At 39.1% G+C, this 19290-nt stretch overlaps 7 protein-coding genes across 12 annotated transcripts in view; 3 read left to right on the top strand and 4 right to left on the bottom strand.

The window, feature by feature from the left end:
• Positions 1-1888, top strand: LOC123010751 (U4/U6 small nuclear ribonucleoprotein Prp31). The gene is made up of 4 exons (XM_044407850.1): positions 1-535; positions 587-791; positions 841-1459; positions 1516-1888. The coding sequence occupies exons 1-4, from the start codon at positions 199-201 to the stop codon at positions 1843-1845; spliced, it is 1491 nt and encodes a 496-aa protein (XP_044263785.1). The 5' UTR covers positions 1-198; the 3' UTR covers positions 1846-1888.
• On the bottom strand, positions 1842-3448 carry LOC123010761 (dolichyl-diphosphooligosaccharide--protein glycosyltransferase 48 kDa subunit). Its single transcript, XM_044407862.1, has 5 exons — positions 3277-3448; positions 2983-3221; positions 2671-2925; positions 2481-2615; positions 1842-2429 (listed from the first exon to the last, which is right to left on the bottom strand). Exons 1-5 carry the CDS (start codon positions 3401-3403, stop codon positions 1881-1883), a joined length of 1305 nt encoding a protein of 434 aa, XP_044263797.1. The 5' UTR covers positions 3404-3448; the 3' UTR covers positions 1842-1880.
• Positions 3449-3520: 72 nt separating this feature from the next.
• Positions 3521-4470, bottom strand: LOC123010799 (gamma-glutamylcyclotransferase-like). Its single transcript, XM_044407930.1, has 3 exons — positions 4234-4470; positions 4052-4185; positions 3521-3998 (listed from the first exon to the last, which is right to left on the bottom strand). Exons 1-3 carry the CDS (start codon positions 4336-4338, stop codon positions 3716-3718), a joined length of 522 nt encoding a protein of 173 aa, XP_044263865.1. The 5' UTR covers positions 4339-4470; the 3' UTR covers positions 3521-3715.
• Positions 3611-19290, top strand: part of LOC123010808 (complexin) — a 104983-nt gene continuing 89303 nt past the window's right edge. Inside the window, exon 1 of one of the 3 annotated variants that reach the window (XM_044408001.1) lies at positions 3611-3795. The gene's annotated coding sequence lies outside the window, so the exon portion shown is untranslated. The remainder of the gene's footprint in view (positions 3796-19290) is intronic. The other 2 variants (XM_044407984.1, XM_044407960.1) reach the window with 2 other exon arrangements.
• Positions 4528-6190, bottom strand: LOC123010776 (ester hydrolase C11orf54 homolog). Of its 2 annotated transcripts, none has more exons than XM_044407898.1 (7): positions 6007-6190; positions 5711-5790; positions 5560-5658; positions 5333-5508; positions 5117-5284; positions 4973-5069; positions 4528-4923 (listed from the first exon to the last, which is right to left on the bottom strand). In XM_044407898.1, exons 2-7 carry the CDS (start codon positions 5784-5786, stop codon positions 4583-4585), a joined length of 957 nt encoding a protein of 318 aa, XP_044263833.1. In that variant the 5' UTR covers positions 5787-5790; positions 6007-6190; the 3' UTR covers positions 4528-4582. The 2 variants fall into 2 exon arrangements, with proteins under 2 accessions (XP_044263833.1, XP_044263824.1); XM_044407889.1 differs by lacking the exon at positions 6007-6190 and adding an exon at positions 5865-6006.
• LOC123010787 (serine/arginine-rich splicing factor 7-like) lies at positions 5986-8639 on the top strand. Of its 2 annotated transcripts, XM_044407917.1 has the most exons (5): positions 5986-6463; positions 6562-6762; positions 7041-7233; positions 7487-7740; positions 8245-8382. In XM_044407917.1, exons 2-4 carry the CDS (start codon positions 6570-6572, stop codon positions 7512-7514), a joined length of 414 nt encoding a protein of 137 aa, XP_044263852.1. In that variant the 5' UTR covers positions 5986-6463; positions 6562-6569; the 3' UTR covers positions 7515-7740; positions 8245-8382. The 2 variants fall into 2 exon arrangements, with proteins under 2 accessions (XP_044263852.1, XP_044263844.1); XM_044407909.1 differs by lacking the exon at positions 7487-7740 and having other exon boundaries at positions 5988-6463; positions 8245-8639.
• On the bottom strand, positions 8593-18535 carry LOC123010721 (protein Skeletor, isoforms B/C). Of its 2 annotated transcripts, XM_044407815.1 has the most exons (9): positions 18362-18535; positions 17402-17542; positions 17139-17320; positions 16237-16399; positions 14147-14406; positions 12608-12707; positions 10395-11548; positions 10200-10343; positions 9988-10144 (listed from the first exon to the last, which is right to left on the bottom strand). In XM_044407815.1, the coding sequence occupies exons 1-9, from the start codon at positions 18417-18419 to the stop codon at positions 10133-10135; spliced, it is 2214 nt and encodes a 737-aa protein (XP_044263750.1). In that variant the 5' UTR covers positions 18420-18535; the 3' UTR covers positions 9988-10132. The 2 variants fall into 2 exon arrangements, with proteins under 2 accessions (XP_044263742.1, XP_044263750.1); XM_044407807.1 differs by having other exon boundaries at positions 8593-10343; positions 18362-18533.

Below are 19290 nucleotides of genomic sequence, written 5' to 3'. Positions count from 1 at the left end.
GTTTATATTTATTAATAAAATTAATTTTAAAACTATAGGCACTGCTATAGGCAATTAGCAATGCACGAGTCCATTGCAAGTGGTCTAACCAGTGGTCTAACCAGTGGTCTAACGTTAGATGTCAATTGACAGTTTTTTAACCTCAAAGTTTTGTTATTCCAACGTTTTGATATTTGTGATTGTTATTAACTCGCGAAAATGTCTTTGGCCGACGAATTATTGGCTGATTTGGAAGAAAATGATCAAGATGATTTGGAAGAGGCGATGGAAGTTGATGAAAAGCCGGATATCAAAGAAGAAAAACCCGATGTTAAGGATATTCAGTTGGAAGTAGACACAACACAAATAACTTCAGTTCGAGAATTGTGTAAATTACGGGACTCGCCTGATTTACACGAGATATTGAAGCAGATCGAGGAGCATGTAAAGAAAAATCGAAAATTTCACGACATTATAGGACCAGTAGAATTGGATCCTGAGTATCAACTAATCGTTGAAGCTAATAACATAGCTGCAGATATAGACGCGGAAATTGGTAAGAATTACAATTTGAGTTATAGCTGAATACATATTTGTTTTATTAAAGCCACCGTTCACAAATTTGTGCGCGACAAGTACCAAAAGAGGTTCCCTGAATTGGATTCCCTTGTTGTTGGTCCATTGGAATACCTTAAGACCGTCAAAGAGCTTGGTAATGACTTAGACCAAGCTAAAAACAATGAAACTTTGCAACAATTCCTGACCCAAGCAACTATTATGGTTGTGTCAGTCACCGCATCCACAACACAAGGGTAAAGTAAACGAATTTTTGATTAAACTTTATTAAGTTTATTTTTCTAGAATTATGCTATCAGACTTTGAGAAAAAACAAATCGACGAAGCTTGCGACATGGCTATAGACTTGAACAACTTCAAACTGAAAATTTACGAATATGTTGAAAGCCGCATGGCTTTTATCGCTCCCAATTTATCAGCAATTCTGGGGGCTTCGATCGCTGCTAAACTCATGGGTGTTGCCGGTGGCTTGACTCGACTATCCAAAATTCCGGCTTGTAACGTGCAGTTGTTGGGCCAACAGAAAAAGGCGCTGTCGGGATTTTCACAAGTGAATATGTTGCCTCACACTGGCTTCATTTATTATGCAGACATCGTGCAACATACTCCACCAGATTTGAGGAGGAAAGCTGCAAGACTGGTTGCTACCAAGTGCACGCTAGCGGCACGTGTGGATTCATGTCATGAGAGTAAAGATGGACGTATTGGACGGCAATTACGTGACGAAATTGAGCGAAAATTGGACAAGTTGTTGGAACCACCTCCTGTTAAGTTTATCAAACCTTTACCGAAGCCTATTGACCAATCAAAGAAGAAAAGGGGTGGGAAGAGGGTCAGGAAAATGAAAGAGAGATATGCTATGACCGAGTTTAGGAAACATGCCAATAGGATGAATTTCGCTGATGTAATAACGTTTTTCCTTTTTTTTTTTTAAATTTGTTTATTATTTTCGTTTTGTAGATTGAAGATGATGCGTATCAGGAGGACCTTGGGTATACCAGGGGAACCATCGGCAAAGCAGGAACCGGCCGTATCAGACTACCCCAAGTTGACGAAAAAACTAAAGTCAGAATATCAAAAACCCTCCAAAAGAATCTACAAAAACAGAACGTTTGGGGCGGAAGCACTACTGTCAAAAAACAGATTTCCGGTACGGCTTCAAGTGTCGCTTTCACGCCACTCCAAGGACTCGAAATTGTGAATCCACAAGCGGCTGAAGTGAAAGTCAACGATTCGAGCGCGAAATATTTCTCAAATACGTCTGGGTTTTTCAAAGTAGAAAAAAGTTAATTGTATTATAATTTTATTTAAGTAAAAAGACACATTTAATCACCTTTGGATTTCTTAACGTCATCATCTTTTATGTGTAAGAAAACAATTGAAAATAAGAAAACACCGGCCATCATTGAAAATGCGCCGGCATAGTAGGGATAAGCACAAGAAATGAATCTTTCATATTGAGTGTGTTGGAGTGGTCGTACGGAAACTTGAGTTGTGTTGTAAATGCGAGTATACCCGACTCGGTCATAATCGACTTTGAATTGGTAAACTCCATACACGTCTGGTATTTTAAATCGTGCTTCATATTCTTTGCCCTTTTTCTGCAAGTTTATGCGGACGAATGGGTCGATTCGGACGAATTCTAATTGGATATCATCGGCGTTGAATTGTTCCCATTGGCCATTTTTTTTAATATCAATTTCGATTTTATATACGACATCGTCCATGATGGTATACGCGGATGGTGGTTTAGTTTCACCGACTTTGTTGTGTTTGACAGAGCGCACGCGTAGCTGGCCATGTTCCTTGAAGACCCACTGACTGATGGCGATTGCCACTTCCTTGTTACCCGCGACATCGGATTTAAGTCCACCCTAAACAAAAAAGTTACTTTTATAGGAAAAAATAGTCACGAAAAATGTTACTCTTGATTTTTCAACTGGTGATGTAAAAAATTCATCGGAGAAGAATGAAAGCGAACCGCTGAAGACGACTCGGGCGTTGTTACGTGCCTGCAATCCAGCAATCAAAACGGTGTCTTTTCCAACGGCGTGAGGGTACTACAAGTTTGTTTTTTAATTAATACATAATAATAAATAACTAACAGTAAGGAACCTCTTTAATTGGCTGGTCAGGTACGTAACTATAAGCGGTACTATCAGCTGTCAGTAATGGGAGAACGAGGGGGTTATCAGGGTCGGCCAAAATACCGGTTCCTTGATAAAGCAATGGTTTGGCGTCTTTTTTGGACCCAACTATGATAGGGGAATCAATCAGATTTTCGGGCGAAATAGCGAGACGCGTGTGTTGACCTTCATCATTTACGTCGTAATTTAAATGGTCAATAACGTAAGCCCCTTCTTCATCCACCTGTACAAAAAAAATGAGATCTCTCTAGAACCTGCATTTATAAAAAAAAAAAAATACTTCAAATCCACATTCGGAAGCTAATTCGCGTAAAACATCCCCAGTTCCACTATTGCCAGCTACTAAAACATTGCCACCGTCATCAATAAACTGCGTGATGGTTTCAACATTGAGGGTGCCCCCAAACTCTTCAACTGCCGGTGCAAAAATTATCAAATTTTCGTAAAGGTACTCGCCGTATTTTGATAGTACTAGAGAGGCATCATCGGCGATTTTGAAACTTAAATTATAGCCCCTTTCTGCAAAAACACCGTACTTGCCGGTTGTTATAACCTCATAGTTTTTGCACCTTACCTTGCAAAGACTTGAAAAAAATTGAGTGTGTTTCACGAATTACTTGGTTGTCTAGTAGGACTAAAGTACTCCCTTGAGATTTTACGCAAGAAAATGCAGCGAAAAGTAGGAAAATTGATAATTTCATTTTGGGCCGGCACACGTCACCTTTTTTACCAACCAGTGATACCAACCTATCCTTATCAAATAATATTAAATTTGGATAATATTCCGAAAATAAATAAGGTATGTAATAATTACAAAGTTTGAATACAAAAATTGTATTTATTTGCATTGTTATATACAAATATTGGTAGTATTTTGAGAAAATGTTGTATCCGAAACACCAACGTAAAAACGTAAAAGTCACCAACTAATGTTTGCCTTTTTGAACCTGTGTTGAAACTCCTTATAAACTTTTTAATTTTGTGTTATTTATCCAATAATAAGGCAGTGTTTGTTAGAGTTTTATCCCGATATCAACTTCGCCGTCATAGCCGTTATCAGGAATCTTGTGTAAAAATTTCTGATATTCTTCAGGTAAGTTTGATTCTTTAGCCCCAGCTTTAATTATATTTAAATAAACAGCTGATGGCTTTCTGTCTTCGGCTAGTTTTTCAATATCTTCAGTAGATGACGGGATCACGCATTGCTGATAAACACGACATTTCTTGGTGCCTCCTTCGGGCACAAGAACATCTACATCAAGAGCATAGTATATTTTATCAGGAACGCCTTCTTGTCTACAAAACAATCAAATTTACGGATTTTCACGAATTATTTTCTAAGTATTTACCTATCAAGTGACTCCATATGCTTTAAATCAATTTCCCAGATAGCCCCCCAGACATGTCGCTTCTGGTTTTTAACAATTGTAGCAGAAGCTCCATGCCATCTTTGAGAATATGTAAGAAAGTCAAGTTGATAGTTCTGGGTACGAAAACAATTAAAATTTTTCATCATGCTTTTGGCACTTACCATTAGTTTTCCTATTCCTACTCTGACTGCACTGGGGTTATTGATGTGGATTCTCTTTGTTAGGAGATTGCTCCCATAAGCGAAATACAAAAAGGTGCCCCCCATATCGTACTTTATTTGACTTAATTGGAATAAGGATTTTTAAAGGTTAGATAAAGAATGCGCCTCATGCGCCTGTCTCGTCACTGAGTGTTCAATACTCGAAAAGCGGTTATGTGGGATAAGAGCTGACGTCAAGTACGAAATTATCTTATTTGCCATCAAATAACAATTGTTAATTTGTTTTTCAAGTACTTAGGGTGTTTGAAAGGAAGCTTTTAATTCATTTAAAAATGTATAGATAACAAATTTAATCTCTGCCAAATTGGTGAGTTTCAACAGGCCTATCGACGCGGTAGATCTCTTCACCGGTATTGAAGTACCCCAAATATTCCACCGTTTCTGGAGTCACATCAATGTGATAATGTCCAGCTTCCCCGTGGTGGCTAAAACTATGAAAATGTTGGACCCTCAAATCGAGACCGTGGTCATTGTTTATGAGGGTCCCCACTGCTACTAAAGGGGCACTCATGTTGTAAAATTTGAGCCAATTATTTAACTCCTCGTCCGTGTTAATTGGAGTTTTCGAAAAGTCACGCATTACGTGCTGTTTGGCCTTTCCTTCTTTTAATAAAAACACACCACCCATGCCTGAAACATGCTATAAGAATTTGAATAACGTCTTTTATTTGAAACAAACCGACGACTTTATTCTTGTATTCATTGACCAGCGTTTGTCTAATACTTGCAATGAAATCACGGGGACCGGTCCGTTTTTTGGCGTGAATTTTAAGCACCTAAAACCGAAGTTCATTTTTTTGTGAATAAATATAATTGTGATTACTTTTCCCGGTTGGCCGCTGCTAAAAAAAAGATTGGCTAAGAGGGCAACTCTGGTTTCGTTGTTGGGGAGAATTTCCTGTATAGGCACTTCCTCATTTGAGGGATTAACTTTAGAAATGCGCGTTTGTTGATCCACCACCCCCTTTGTTATATTCATGTTAAAAATACCCTAAAAGCCGGAAATAATAAACTTCTTTCTAAAAAATGAGTCAAATACTTCGCAATTGACCCCTGCGTAAGGGTGAGGACCGGCTGCAGCCCCAATTATAAAAGCCGGATCTGAGTCAATCATTGTCGCAATTTTTTTCAAATCGTATACTTTTTCCCGCTTTACGACAGGGAGCAAATATGGGACTCCCCCGATTTCGACCAGTTTTGGACTTCCTCCAAGTCCTGAAATTTTTATTTAATTAAAAAAAAAGGTTTTACAGATTTTAAGACCACCTTTTTTGGCTAAAGTGAAAGGTTGTTGCGTCAGGTCAGGGCAGTCGACAACTTCGACGGTGACATGCTCAAAATTGCTTAGGAGTCCTCTACTTAAAACTGTGGAACACGAAATTAAGATTATTGGGGGTGTTAAGGGTGCATATCAAACCTTTCGCTAATTCTTCTAGCGGGGGCCTATCTAGGGACTTCTTTTCAATAGGTAGGGTTGTATAGTTAACTGCCATGGTTCTGAATGGAAAAAAAATATATAAATGACCGTAAATATTATATGGTTAAGGTCAAAACAACGTCCTCACACTCACCTACTTAACCTTAAACCTAAATTTATTATAATTAATGTGTGAAATGGTTTAAACATGATTTAACACAAACACCTTGTATTATGTATTTAATTGATATAATTATTAAAATTGTGATAGAATCGAAAATTGCGAAAAGACTTACGCTAGTTATAATAATGCTAAAGGCTTTTTCCAATCTCTAATAACTTCAATCAAAAATAATAATTGCTGTTAAGTAGAGGTCAAATTGCTTTATCGCACGAACAGAGCGGAGATTAAATTATTACATGCTTGAAAAGTCCCCTTTTATATAAGTAAGGTCGCGAGATAACGGCTGTTTTTTTCGAGTATCCACAAAAGATATCTCTAATGACTTTCTGATTTCAAATTTTGCGCCATTTTTGCTTATGTTGGTAGCGCTGTTGATCAACAAATTCTCGCGTTTCTATTGGTGGATAATTTCTTCGAGGAAAAAAATGTTTGCGGCGGCGGCTCCATGTTGCTCACATTGAAAATCTCAAAGAAATAATCAAAAACTCCATAATAAAAGTGATAATTATCGTCTTGCCTTGAGTAATTAAAGTGCTAGTGTTACCGTAGTGGTGGAAGTAAAGTTGAGGGTACGTATTTGTGGTTATGAGATTGATTTGTTGTGGATGTAAACAAACACCGGGCGCGTCCTTGGCGATCAATAAAGTTCATTTTGATTTTCTTCCAGTTGTGGAAATGTCACGGTACGGCTCCGATTGTAAAGTTTACGTTGGTGATTTGGGAAATAGCGCTTCTAAGCAAGAATTAGAGGACGCATTTAGATATTATGGACCTTTGAGAAACGTCTGGGTTGCAAGGAATCCGCCAGGGTTTGCTTTTGTCGAATTTGAGGACGCCAGGGATGCCGAAGATGCAATAAGGGGGCTGGGTATGTAATTTCGTTACAAAATTCGTAAACGAGCGTTTAATTTAAATGGGCGTGTAGGCGTCCTCCATGTTGTAAATACGGGGAATGCATAGCCCGTTCTTATCGATTTTACCTTTTACTATATTTGTTTATAATTTATTGATGTTAATACATTTGCGCTATTTGAGTTTTAATCATTTTGTAATTTTGGTTAGCAAGTTTGCCAAATTATCTATGACCAGTTCGCACAACTTAATTTGAGTGTGAGAAAAGAGTCTATTAAGATACTTTTTTTGCAGATGGTCGTACCATTTGCGGCCGTAGGGCTCGTGTGGAGATGTCAAACGGAAAGAGTGGAAGCGGGCGTTATAGAGGCCCCCCGCCTAGATCTCGTGGAAGGCCTTTTCATCCTGATGACCGTTGTTATGAATGTGGAGACAGAGGGCACTATGCAAGAGACTGTAATAGATATAGACGTGGTGGAAGGCACAGGTGTGTTATTTGTCTTTGAGAGTCGCAGTCCGTTAGTCGTTAAGTCAGTTTAATTGAATTTTGTGTTTTCTTTTATTGTTACATTTATTTTTGAATCAATTTGCTGTACAATTGGATCGTGATTTTATCGGCTTTTGTTTCTGTTATTTTTGTTTTTAATTGGTGGTTTTGGCGGTCCAGTTGTGCAGTAATGGGCGTATAAAAGCGAGCCGCATAGCGGTGTGATTGGCTGACAGTGATGCCATGTTTATAGGTATAGTCTGTGGCCGATAGTAAGGTAAAGCGTTGAGTTCATTCTCGTCTCGTTGTATGCCTCTCCCGCTGACTACTGCGTAGAGCTGCCACGTAGTACATCGCTCACTCTGTCTGCACACGACTGCATTATACATACGAGACTGCTAGTGAGCCAGTGAGTTACCAGCTCTTTCGGGTGTAGCCCTACCTAGTTGATTTACTCTACCTCTACCTACAATGTTAACTTCACGTCTCACGAGCTCACAGACAATGGTAAAAACTTACATCTAAATATCTCTCTTTAACATTTGATTCGATTCTATTTGTCTACACAGTTTATTAACAATTTTTTGAAAAAAAGAAATTTCTGTATATTCCGGAAAAATTGTTCTTTTTGGTAGTGACAGAGTCAGGAAATTGTAAATATTTTTTGTTGGAATTCTTTGTTTTGGTCGTAGTTTTCGATTTTTTAACTGCAGTCGTGACTCAAGCAGGACATAAAAAGGCGCGAATTAAAATTAACCTTTTTACGTTTTTCAGGTTAGTATTTTATTTTTTCAAATTGTGCTCATGGCAACGATTCTGTACAATAATTTAACCAGTTTCGTACTTACTCGTAGTTGGAGTAGTCTCATACCTGAATCATTTAAACAGAACCCTCTTGATCGTAAAAAATATTAACTTTTTTTATGTTTGTTTTATTATAACGGGGTTTTGTTTGGATGAGTTTGTTTGACAGCAGGTGTTTTCACGTTGGGATCTGTTTTGTGTTGACAGGTCACGCAGTCGTTCGAGAAGTCGTTCACGTGATCGCAGGAGTCGTTCCAGAAGTAATTCTAGATCACGCAGCAGATCACGAAACCGTTCTAGATCACGTTCTGGGTCTGGAAAAAGAAGCAGAAGCAGGTCGCGAAGTGGCGATAAGAACTCTAGATCCAGGTCTAGATCTCGCAGCCGTTCTGCTCCTAAAGAAAATGGAAATGCCACCGAAAAAGATTAGGTTCAATGTTGTTTTGTTTTCTTTCTTTGACGTTAATTAGGTGGTGTGTTGTAAATTTTTTTAAATTTGATTTGATTGATTCATTGCCATAATTTTGAAACAGTAATAAAATAAAAATGCACTTGTATTAATAAGTGTTTAGTGTATAAAAATATATAATCACATGAAACAACTACAAATTGTTTTTATTTACACACAATAACGAGACAAGAACTTACTAAACTATTTAACAATCATTTAAAATAAAAAAAAAATGTATTAGATAACCACGAAAATAAGCGGCTTACACCCCTCTTTGATGTCTAATCGGGCTCAGTTTGGTAGAACCACGCGGCGGCGTATCTAAATCTCTGTTGATTAGCCCTCGTGATTGTAACTGCGGAGCGTTTTTGTTGATAACTGCGGGATTAAGAGGTGGTAATTCACCTTTGAAAGGTACAAATTGCGGTCGAGCTTTGATAAGTTCCGCGGCTTTAGACGCCCTCATGTCTAGAATACTGGATCGGTCGGCGATTTTCGCCGTTAGACTTGCACCGGAAACTCTCTTACCGTCGTACGTCACAACCACGTCCGGTGGCGACCCCAGATCTATTTTTGACGGCTCTTCAAGATCTATATTTGACGGTTGACGACTTTCGCTAATTTGGGGTGGTTTCCCAAGAGGTGGCAAATAGTAAGACTCGACTCTTTCAGCAGCTTCAGCGACCGGTTCTTCATCATGAATACTTCGCGAGTGTTTGACGATAACTTTCTTTACGTAGGGTCGTTTAAGTTTGACTTTGTCGAGGGGCGATGGAACAAACACTGGTTCAAAGTGTTGTGGCGATTGGCGCGGTTTTTCGCGTTTTATGACTCCAATTTCGCTGTCGTAATCAAGTTCAGGTTCATCGATTCGTTTTTGGATTGTTTTGGTGATGATTGGCTTGAAGCCGCCTTCAATTACCACTGATTCGGGCCGAAAGCCGGTGTTTAATGCCGGTTTTAGACGGTTAGTGTAATTTTCTTCGGCCGGTTTGATTGTTTCGAGTGGTGACGAAGTGGTTTGTGGTTCTTTGTCAGTTGAGGCTTGTTGAGGTGAAATTTCGACGTTTTTGACTGTAACACTTGGTGGTGTTGACACAAATACGGGTTTTGGTTTTGCAAGTATGAATGTCGGTCGCCGATACCTGATTTGCGATTCTGAGAACCGAAGTGGATCTATCAAAGGGGGTGGCCTTTGAAGTGTCATAATTTGTGGTCTATAAATCGGTTTTTTGACACGTACGATCGGATAATACGGTCGTTTTGGTCTTGCCGGTTTGCGCATTAAAAAATTATTTTGAAATACCAACTTAGGAGGAACAAGAAAACTTTGGTTTTTTGGCTTAATGTCAGAAGTGGTGGCAACAATGATTTTTTCACTGATTGTAGGAGTAGCTCGAGTTGTAGTAAAAGTGGAAGTGGAAAGCGGAAGAGTAGTTTCTTTTGGTGCTTCTGAAGATATAGATTTAAGCCTGAAATCCTCCCCAATAGGTTCTAAAAGAGGGCTAGGTTTGAAAGTTTGTTGATATGGAGTGTAGAAGACGGGAGTATCGAATAAATAGGGAGTAAATGTGGAAAACACGGGCGTCATGTAGATGGGAGTTTGGATCAAGATGGGATCATTTGTTACGGAAGAGACGGTGGTTATTTCTGAAACTGTTGTATTACTCTTATCTTCTGTATCTTCAACAATTAATGCATTTGGTTTTACCATTGATTCGGTCCGGATTGAGGGGCTTTGTTCAAGGTCGGCCGGTGCAGGAGCTATGGCAGCTTCGGGTTCACTAGCTGCAGGTTGCTCGTCGCATTTATCATGTACGTTTATCTTCCACCCCAAATAACGATGAGTGAAACACTGAAATCACACAAAATTTAGAAACAATCGTTTTTTTCATAAATAAATTACCTGATAATAGACTGTATCTGGAGTGTCTTTATCGGGAGTCCACTGGATAACTCCAGGCTCGCCTTGGTCACATTTCAATTCGAGCGTTCTTTGATAGGCCCCAAATGATTCAAAATCATCAGCTTCCAAGTCCCCTTGCTGAGTCCAGTGACAAAGTCTTCCAGTTCCAGTCGGTTTAACACTTCCATCTTTTGCGGCTACAGCACCGGCGAAAATCCTGACATTTTTCTTCTCTTCAGGGGTTTTGTACTCGTAACCTCCTACAGGATCATCGGTTATGTAGAAGGGGTGATATTTGGCCGCAACCTCAGAGTCGAAACCTCCTTCCACGACGAAAGTATACGTTTTCCCTCGTACGACATTGATTTCCGGGATTAAAAGTCCGTTAATGTACCACGAAATACCCCAACCGACATGACCCGTAATCGCGGGGTATCCCCTTTTGCCCCCAGTGGGGCCCATCTGTGCATAGAAAACTCCATCTTCCGGTTCGTAACATTTGATTGGTGGAATCTCCCAAGCGTCTCTTTTTGCGACTGGAGCCGGAGTTGGAACAGGTTTGGTATTTCCTCGTCGACGTTCAGTTGGTCTTGTTCGGGAAGCACTTCTTTCGTTATCAGCGACTTCCTTCCTGTTGTTAGTACTTCCACGTCTTTTTTCCGCATTACGTGATCTCGAAGGTGCTGTAGTCGTGGATTTCATGGATGGTTGCTCGCCTTCCGGCATGGGACAGTTCCATTTAGCCGGGCGTCCGAAATCCAGGAACTGATCACCTTTGGTGTAGTGGCTGTGGAAAGACACCTCGTTTCTTTGATTAAGAGGACCAATAGCCCAAATTATGGCTTGCGATCGGTTCGTGTGGATCTGTCTGTCGTACTCATCCGAGGGTTTGAGGGGTCTTTGGTAGGTCACTATGGAGTAACCATTGACCATTGCAGCGTTGAGTAACCGGACATTGTTAGTGTTTTCTTGCAACCGGTTATCCGGACAAGATCCAGTGGGTCCGGAACACTGCGATTTGGCGGCCAGGTGGTAATCTTCAGCAAATCCTTTCGAGGTTTCTTTGTCGACCCAAGCCACGACGACATCTCCGCCGATCATTTCGCTTCGGGAATCATCGCCGGAGATTCCAAAAGACATGTATTCTCTATCGTCTGCAAAAGATTTTTTTAATTGTGGGTCTGGTAAAAGTGAAATGGACTTTCTCTCCGGTCGTTAAACTTGGCGAGTGGGCAGTCAGGGACAAGAGATTTTTGCGAAAGGTCGGATGTCCTTTGTTATGTAAGAATCGTGCTTCCATAAATCATAAAATTTTTCGAAAAGGATGATAGAGATATGAAAAAGCCGTAAAACGTAACGAATAAAAAAAAGCAATAATGTTTGTGCGTGATGTTTCTCGTTTGGTTAATTTACCGTCGATACTAAGACGAAAAATCTTAACTTCATGCAAAATTGAAAAATAATGAGCCATTCGAACGCGATTAAATTGATTGGGTTGTTAAGGAACGATTTGAATTAAATAAAAGGGGGCTTAAACTACGAAATTAGGTTGTTTTAAATCTTGTTTATAAAATTTAACGGCCAAATTTTTAAGCGAACCAGAAAATACTGCGACGCTTAATTAAAAACTTCGATTCGATTGCTTTTTAATTACTTAAATTGCTCAATTTTTGTACATCTAATTTAGTTCGGGTCAATAGACCGTCGAGAGGCACGTAATGACGCAACTCCTTTGTAGTAATTTTTTCCATCACGATAAATCGCACGAAAATGCAAATTTCGTTGCATTTTATCGACGAAAAAAATCTTTTTTCCGTGAACTTTAATATTATGACTCAGGTAATTGACATCTAGTGCATATAGTGGTTGGTCAGGGCCGGTGAATGGAGATCGATCGGTCTCCATCTCATAAATAAATTAATTTGTAAAACTATTGTTAGTTCTAACCCAATTAACTTTTGATGCGTGTTCGAGTCTGATAGGAGAGGTCGTGCAGAAATTAGCATCCACTGACGGTCATAATTGGTCCAGTCTTTGTCAGTTCAGGGCCGGCGTCGCTGTGTCCACTTTTTTATCTCGTAATGAAAATTTTCCGCCGATGCAGGAAATGCAAGATAGCAGCTTTCACTTTTACGCGAAAATTTTGCGACGTCGCGAGTAGAGTATACATTTCCAGGGCACAAGAGTTTCGATATACGCCCACGTTAACTCACCTAATTTAGCAACTAGTTGCAAAACAATGCTGTCTCCGGCGACCGCCCATCGCACCTCAAATGCCAGGTCATCGTACAAAACTTCGCAGTTCAGCTTCGACTGAAACAGATTAATTTTGCTGAATTATATGCGACATTTATGGCTCTGTCTGCACCTGGTGCAAGAGGGATCGGGAAGATTCAATGATGCGCCTTATGGACGTTTGTACAAAAAGCCTTTATTTGTATAAAATATAAAAATATAAATATAGAGTACGATAAAAACACATGTATGAAAATGTATTACAGCTGAGAGAGACTGGCCTCGGCGCGAATTTCATGCTGGGTCATTAGTTTCAATTAAATTTTAATTTCGTAAAGCCCTAATAATAATTTCAGTAAAATGATTTCATGATGAAGTTTCAATTTGTTATTGAATCAGCTAGGGGCAAGGGCGACCTAATTTTTCAAAAATCAATTATTCCGCACGAAATTCGAATAAAGCGTTGAACTTAATAAAATATGTTAAAAACGAGTTTTGTGTTAACACCTGAATGTTCTTTGATGTCCTTTAAATTGAAATGAAAAATATCAATTTTTCTTTTGTATGTCAAAAGTCATTGGGGCACCCACGAAGCATGGACGCTTTTAACTAGCCTTGCATGGAAAAATGTTGAGATTGTTGTGCGAAATGATAATTTTATGCTAACCTTAATCTATTTTCAAGGTGAAACGTTAAAGTGCATTCAGGTGAGACCGATCAAGTATTTATAGAGAGATAGCCTCGAGAAGTTCAGTTGGTTCTTCAATCAATCAGAAATATCACGTATATAAACCGGTATTAAATGTGAACCAAGCCTAAGATAATACTGCCCATCACTGAAATTGTCACATAAATATTAGAATAAATTATTGTTAGATAAAGCTGTACAGGGTCGCCCGAAAATTTATGGTCCGCGTGTGGCCTTTACCCGAATGGCACGTAACCGTTTTGACCGCCGGCGGCCAAATCGAATCTGTTGTGTTGTCGACTTAATTGGGCTTTGATCTGTTGTTCTTCGAGCAACCGTTTGTTTTGAAGGAATTGATTGTACGCCAACTGTTCCTGGTACTGTCTCTGTTGCAAATTAAACGGGGTGTACGGCACCGGCTGTCTAAACTGCGGCTGTTGATAAACATTTTGTACATTTTGATCGATTCGCTGTTGTGCGTAAATCTGTTGCGGCGTCAACAACTGCTGTTGTTGCACGAAAGGCCCGAAATTTTGATTCGGCTGCGGCCGTTGGATGAAATTTTGAAATTGTCGTGGTCGGAAGGTGGTCGCTTCTAATTGTCCCCCCACTAGCGGCACTCGGGGCCTCGACACCTCTCTTGAGATGTCAAAGTTACGGGGTCGCTTCTGTAACAACCAGAAACACGGTTAGTTTCTTCAAGGGGGAAGGACAATAGCAGAAGCAGAACCACCCGACCAGCAGAAGCAAGGAAAAATTAGGGCCAGTCTTTCAGCTGGAACACTTTGGTTTTGTCTGTTTTACACGAACATTCGCTGTTCTACCGTACCTGTGGGCTCACTCCGAGCATTTTCAGCGAAGGGGGAACGTTGACGTTTTGAGGGATTTGCACATGGCCGAAATCGACAGTGAAGGCTTCACACCAAATGCCAAAGTGGCCGATATCGAAAACAGTCAAGTCTCCAGGAAGGGTGAGGACTACCGTTTTGCGGTCGTAGCGACGAAGGGGCTCCATTTTACCGTTCTCATCAGGGACGCGTATGCCCTGAGGGGAGGGCTTCGGGCCTCGCCCCACCCAGAATTTCGCATCTGCAACAAAAGTTGGAAATGCAGTTTGATTTTCGGAATAGGCTTATTATTAAAAAATTTGGAAAACATAGAAAATTTTTAGGAAATGTTAAATAAATAAAAATAAATAAATCATAAACTACTTATTACTCGGGACTTTTCTATTGCCAATCAGTCATTTTTCAGAAGGCTTTTTCTTTATAGGAAAGTATTTGGCTCTAAAACGCACTTGTGACGTTGCCAGTGAAATTGAAAAGTCTTGATGCATACGTGAGTGGATAGGTTGACCAATCCCGTGAATTTATTTACTTATTACTTATTACTATTAGTAACATGTTTCTATTCATTATATTTTTTCTGTTTGTGTTAAATAATAATATCGACAATTCTGCATAATGAACGGAGATTGATGATTGATGACACACCTAATTTTAAAAGGTTAGATTTTTGCCTTTTTTATTGTCAATATTTCATTTTTATTAATTAGATTCAACTTTTTTAATACTAAAAATTAAGCCAGAAATTAAAAATACATATTTAATAGCCATGGTCAATAGTACTCGCATATAACGGTTCGGATGATTAGAAGACTCACGTTTCGTTTGTTTTTTAAACTTTTCTTTGTGAATAATAATAACCATCCTTATATGCTCATTTAATAATATGCTATTATTAATTTGAATTTAATTTTTATTATTAGGTATTTGCATTTTATTCCAGTAAACGTAAATATAACAAAGTAAGTAGTTTTGAAAAATTTTGTTAATTAGTATTTATTTTAATTAGGTCAACTCTGTAAAGGAGTTAAATAAGGTATTATAATATTTTTTTGGGTGATGTTTTTTTATTAAGTGTTTTAAATCGAACGTTGTATTTTCAGTATTTAAGGTCCACATTTGTCTTCCTTTTGTAAAAGAAGTGTTTTATTTGGCTCAGGCGAATTCTGGCTAAATAATCAGGTTGCTAACAGTGACGGTTGATGGAAATGTCGTGTATTTGGATTTCATAATTAGATTTTAAACAACCTCTTTGGAAATTTTTGTTGGACTTTCTGCTGCAAGCAGAGTTTCATGCAACTTTTCGGTCCAAACTATTTAGATTGCGGTCCAGGGATGGTCAACGCCGTCTGCGAGTATTTCTCGAGGATTATATTGAGGTTTTTCGAGCTCGGAACCGGTGCAATTTGAGAGGTTGTTTACCTCGTAACATGGACTTAAAGTCGGCATTTTGTGGTTTTAAATGCTGGTAATGGTGCAACGATTAAAACTCTGGAAAAGGCCCAGTAGTACGTTTACAAAAGTGTTACTTTCGTTTGTGTCGTTGTTTACTGTGCAAAGACGAAATAATTTTTGCAAATAGTTTCGAGGTCGTGATGATCTTTTACGCGGAAGTTCATCGCAAAATTTGTAGGAAATGTCAGTGGAAGTCCTTCTGAATTTACATACTGCAGCAAAAAATGCATCTCGCTTGAAAAAAATTGTTTATTCCGAGACTTTCAAGTCGTTTGTAAGTCCCAGTTTCTCTGGAAATGACAGCAAATCTTTTCTTGACTTAATCGCATCTTTACGATTCGGAGCCAAGATTTTGTTTCGTTCTTAATTATTATGGATCGACGTCGCGAAAAGCTTCCAGCCAATAAAGTGCATTTGTGCACGCTACAAATCCAATTCCGGATTGCCTTACTCGACTGTCGGAATTGTTTCCTAACATGTTTCCCCGTCAGAACCGTTCTCTATAAATCAGGCCTTTTTTATCTTGTGAAAAGCACAAGAATTTCAAAGGACGCCGTCACGTACTCTCAACTATCAACGTCAATGTAATTTACAGTCATCGGAAAAATCGTAAACTTACCTGGTGCTTCTCCGTCGTACGACAAATTCGGCACGAGCAACGTCTGGGCGTCGACGATGACGATGGGGTCCGAAGAAATGGCATGAACTCCCTTCAAAGGCTCGATTTTCTGGGGCTTAGGGTAGTCGAAGTTGCGAGGGATTTTAACATCGCCGAAGTTCACCTGCAATCGAACAAGTTTCTTTTGCCTAAAAAGGACTCGTTTGGCGGTGGGTGGGTGTTCGCAGTCTCGTCTATATGCAAATCTTTTACATTATTTACATTTCAAAGGGGACGGGAATTTTTCTTTTTTCAAATAATCATCTTAATTGGCACTACAATAATAGGATTCAGGTGCATGCGAATATGTTAATGTGATTATTTATGCCGGCAGCGACATTATTAATGTTCGTACGCGGAAAAGGAAATATTCGGAATTCCGAGAGTCAAAGTGCGGCGTAAATATCTTCGTTATGATGGAAAATTTGCATACGACGTTGCATAATTGCAGAATATTTGATGCTGGCAGAAGGCAGTAACCAGCGACTGAAGATGGACCAAGTTTTGCGAAATCGGTAGATTTATCTATCGAAATCTATTGTAAAATATCACAGACTATCAAAACGATGTATCCATTCATGGTTTCGTTAACACTCATTTGAATATTTAGCAATCTACAAGATTCATTAATGGAATTTTGCAAGCGATGTTGATTTTTTGATCAGACCCGGTGTCATTGTCAGTGATTTAATCGAATCGTGCGTTTTGTCATTTGACATAATTTCGAAGGCTGTTTTTATTATGCAAATGAAATTTTTATGGCTCATTTATTAAAAGAGTGAGATGAGATATGCATTATATTTAAATTGCAAATGGTTCCATAATTATGAAAATTTTTGGGGAGTTTTCCAAGGTTTTCTTACCTCAAATTCCTCGCACCACACGTAGAAAATCTTGATGTTGTTAAGGGTCTTGCCCTCGGGTAACGTGAGAGTGACTCCTTCCTTCCTGTACCTCCTGATCACTTCAGGACTTCCATTTTCGTCCCTTAATCGGAATCCGGCGCTGTTGGCGTTCTTCGACGTGCTGGCGTAGAAATACGCCGCTGTAAAAAAGAAGCTCGAGGCTCAGCGATTTTCACTTTTCAGACGACTTTCAAATTTTTGACTCGAAGAAAGTATATTACCTGGGCCTTGGCCATCATAAGTGAAATCTTTCAGGTATAAAGTTCGGCCATCAACCGCGTAAACTTCACCGGAGACGCCGTGATGTAATTCGGAAAGTTTCCCGATGAATTTACCCAAATAGGGAGCGCCGGCGACGCCACCTGGAGGGAAGAAAAAACTTGGTTACATAATAGCGATTGTTGGGCATCTTCAATTCCGCCCACTTCATCTGTATAATAATTTCGGAAGAGTTATGCAAGGACTGCCTTGGAGACAGCTAAAGAGTTTTTAATTGATCGCCAGTGGCGTGTCGTAAACGTGCAATTTTCTGCACTGAATCAAGTAATGTTCCACTAACTCGATTAATTAAATAAAGGGTTTTGATGCATCTGTATTTTATGCTTTCACATTCTCACCGAGATAATTGCAATTTTATTTGTTGGGGGATTGGCAACACTTCATTCAACTTCTAGATCACATCTAAATGTCAATTTCAATTTAGAACTGGATGAAAATTTCCCAAGAGGCGCGATAAATAATAGATGATTGTTGAAGGTGTTTTTTTTACCTCTGTGTGAAACTTTCAGAAATTTGATTTTTTGCCGGTCGTGCAACGATGCTGGATTATGTAATCCGCGAGATGACAAATGAAAAAATAATCATATTTTACAATTGTTTAGGTGTGTAACTAGTGAAAGTGTGTTAGTAATCCTCGGCGCTTCTGAACTGAACTTTTAAAGTAGGTAAATATGTTTATATGTGTGCGGTGTAAATAATGCGATGCGATTTCATCTGCCATCGGTTTTATAATTGTACATAATTGTTGTGTGCAACATTGCACCTGACAAGAATCTAGGTAACTCACTTCTTGAGCAATTGGACGGAAACGTCTCTATCTGAGAGGCAATAGCAGCCATGAATGAAAGAATAGGTGAGGTGAGAATTTTTTTTCTTTTGAAAAAGTTGTAATTTTGACTCACCTGATACGACGATAATCACAGCAAATGCAACGAATGGCCCCATGGTGGCCGTGGTCATGTCCGCTGCACAACTGAACTCACAAACAACACTGGTTGAACACCTTCGATGTCTTTCACTTAAATTTCATATGTTGGTGTACAAGAACTGGACAGTCCAACTATTCTGAACCCCTCTCCTTTTGCAAACTCATTATAAGTACTTCCATCGCCGGTTTTATTTTTGCAATAGAAACCACCCTTCTTTGGTGGGGAATTAAAAACCAAATTTTTGCCCCTCTCGTTAATTAATTCGTTCGAAAGGAAAGTTTTTTTTCTAGCCTCAATATCGATGTCAATTTTTCCTTCCGGGGCCTTTAACTTGTTTGCCTGTTGTTTTCCCAACTTTCCTAATCCGTTTAGACAGACAGACGGAATTTTTGTAATTCCTTAGTGAGGACCCTTAAAAAAGTTTCTAAAGGAAGGTGAATCGAAATTAACGTGAAAGTAACTCTGTTTTTTTCGGTTGTGTTTACACTAATCACTTTCGCTGTCCTTGAACTCGTGTCCACTTTTCTTTTACTGACCTTTGTCAAGAAAAGGGCTCAAGGGAATGCAAAGGCCGACAAACAATTGGTGGATTTTGGAAGGTTAGTGATTGCGTTCCATCATCACCAGGAAATGTACTTGTAGTTTTTGAAACCTTAAATTTGGGTCAATAATGCCGGCGAAAAGTTTCTTAATTGATGGCCTAGAAGCTGCCGGTAATTTATTGACAGGGAGATTTTCGCATTTTAAGGCAAATCAAGGTGATTTAACGGGATGAGAACGACCGTTAAGTAATAATTGTAACCTTGATTTTCGAGAGATGGTCGCTTTGTTTGTTTTCTAAAGGGAGTTAAAAAGTGTCCATGAAACTTATAATGAGGGCATATTAGTAAACTAGTCTTTGA

This window comes from Tribolium madens, unplaced genomic scaffold (genome assembly GCF_015345945.1).
Source record: "Tribolium madens isolate multiple individuals breed KSU strain unplaced genomic scaffold, Tmad_KSU_1.1 Scaffold_19;HRSCAF=116;Tcas5.2_LG9, whole genome shotgun sequence".
Classification (NCBI taxonomy): domain Eukaryota; kingdom Metazoa; phylum Arthropoda; class Insecta; order Coleoptera; family Tenebrionidae; genus Tribolium; species Tribolium madens.
The sequence above is the reverse complement of the archived record's forward strand: the minus strand, read 5'-3'. Positions and strand labels throughout refer to the sequence as shown.

Excerpts from the sequence above, each read along its gene's own strand:
- LOC123010751 (XM_044407850.1), top strand. The coding sequence starts at position 199 with ATGTCTTTGGCCGACGAATTATTGGCTGATTTGGAAGAAAATGATCAA. Across the intron at positions 536-586 it reads AGATATAGACGCGGAAATTG|CCACCGTTCACAAATTTGTG; the intron begins GTAAGAATTACA and ends GTTTTATTAAAG. Across the intron at positions 792-840 it reads ACCGCATCCACAACACAAGG|AATTATGCTATCAGACTTTG; the intron begins GTAAAGTAAACG and ends TTATTTTTCTAG.
- LOC123010787 (XM_044407909.1), top strand. The coding sequence starts at position 6,570 with ATGTCACGGTACGGCTCCGATTGTAAAGTTTACGTTGGTGATTTGGGA. Across the intron at positions 6,763-7,040 it reads AGATGCAATAAGGGGGCTGG|ATGGTCGTACCATTTGCGGC; the intron begins GTATGTAATTTC and ends CTTTTTTTGCAG. Across the intron at positions 7,234-8,244 it reads AGACGTGGTGGAAGGCACAG|GTCACGCAGTCGTTCGAGAA; the intron begins GTGTGTTATTTG and ends TTGTGTTGACAG.
- LOC123010721 (XM_044407807.1), bottom strand. The coding sequence starts at position 18,419 with ATGACCACGGCCACCATGGGGCCATTCGTTGCATTTGCTGTGATTATC. Across the intron at positions 14,407-16,236 it reads GTACGACGGAGAAGCACCAG|ATGCGAAATTCTGGGTGGGG; the intron begins GTAAGTTTACGA and ends CTTTTGTTGCAG. Across the intron at positions 10,344-10,394 it reads CAGATACAGTCTATTATCAG|TGTTTCACTCATCGTTATTT; the intron begins GTAATTTATTTA and ends GTGTGATTTCAG.
- LOC123010776 (XM_044407889.1), bottom strand. The coding sequence starts at position 5,920 with ATGTTTAAACCATTTCACACATTAATTATAATAAATTTAGGTTTAAGG. Across the intron at positions 5,509-5,559 it reads TTTCACTTTAGCCAAAAAAG|GACTTGGAGGAAGTCCAAAA; the intron begins GTGGTCTTAAAA and ends TAAAAATTTCAG. Across the intron at positions 5,285-5,332 it reads ACGCAGGGGTCAATTGCGAA|GGTATTTTTAACATGAATAT; the intron begins GTATTTGACTCA and ends TCCGGCTTTTAG.
- LOC123010761 (XM_044407862.1), bottom strand. The coding sequence starts at position 3,403 with ATGAAATTATCAATTTTCCTACTTTTCGCTGCATTTTCTTGCGTAAAA. Across the intron at positions 3,222-3,276 it reads TTTTTTCAAGTCTTTGCAAG|AAAGGGGCTATAATTTAAGT; the intron begins GTAAGGTGCAAA and ends GTGTTTTTGCAG. Across the intron at positions 2,430-2,480 it reads CACCAGTTGAAAAATCAAGA|GGTGGACTTAAATCCGATGT; the intron begins GTAACATTTTTC and ends TTTTTTGTTTAG.
- LOC123010799 (XM_044407930.1), bottom strand. The coding sequence starts at position 4,338 with ATGGGGGGCACCTTTTTGTATTTCGCTTATGGGAGCAATCTCCTAACA. Across the intron at positions 4,186-4,233 it reads TAGGAATAGGAAAACTAATG|AACTATCAACTTGACTTTCT; the intron begins GTAAGTGCCAAA and ends TTTCGTACCCAG. Across the intron at positions 3,999-4,051 it reads CATATGGAGTCACTTGATAG|ACAAGAAGGCGTTCCTGATA; the intron begins GTAAATACTTAG and ends ATTGTTTTGTAG.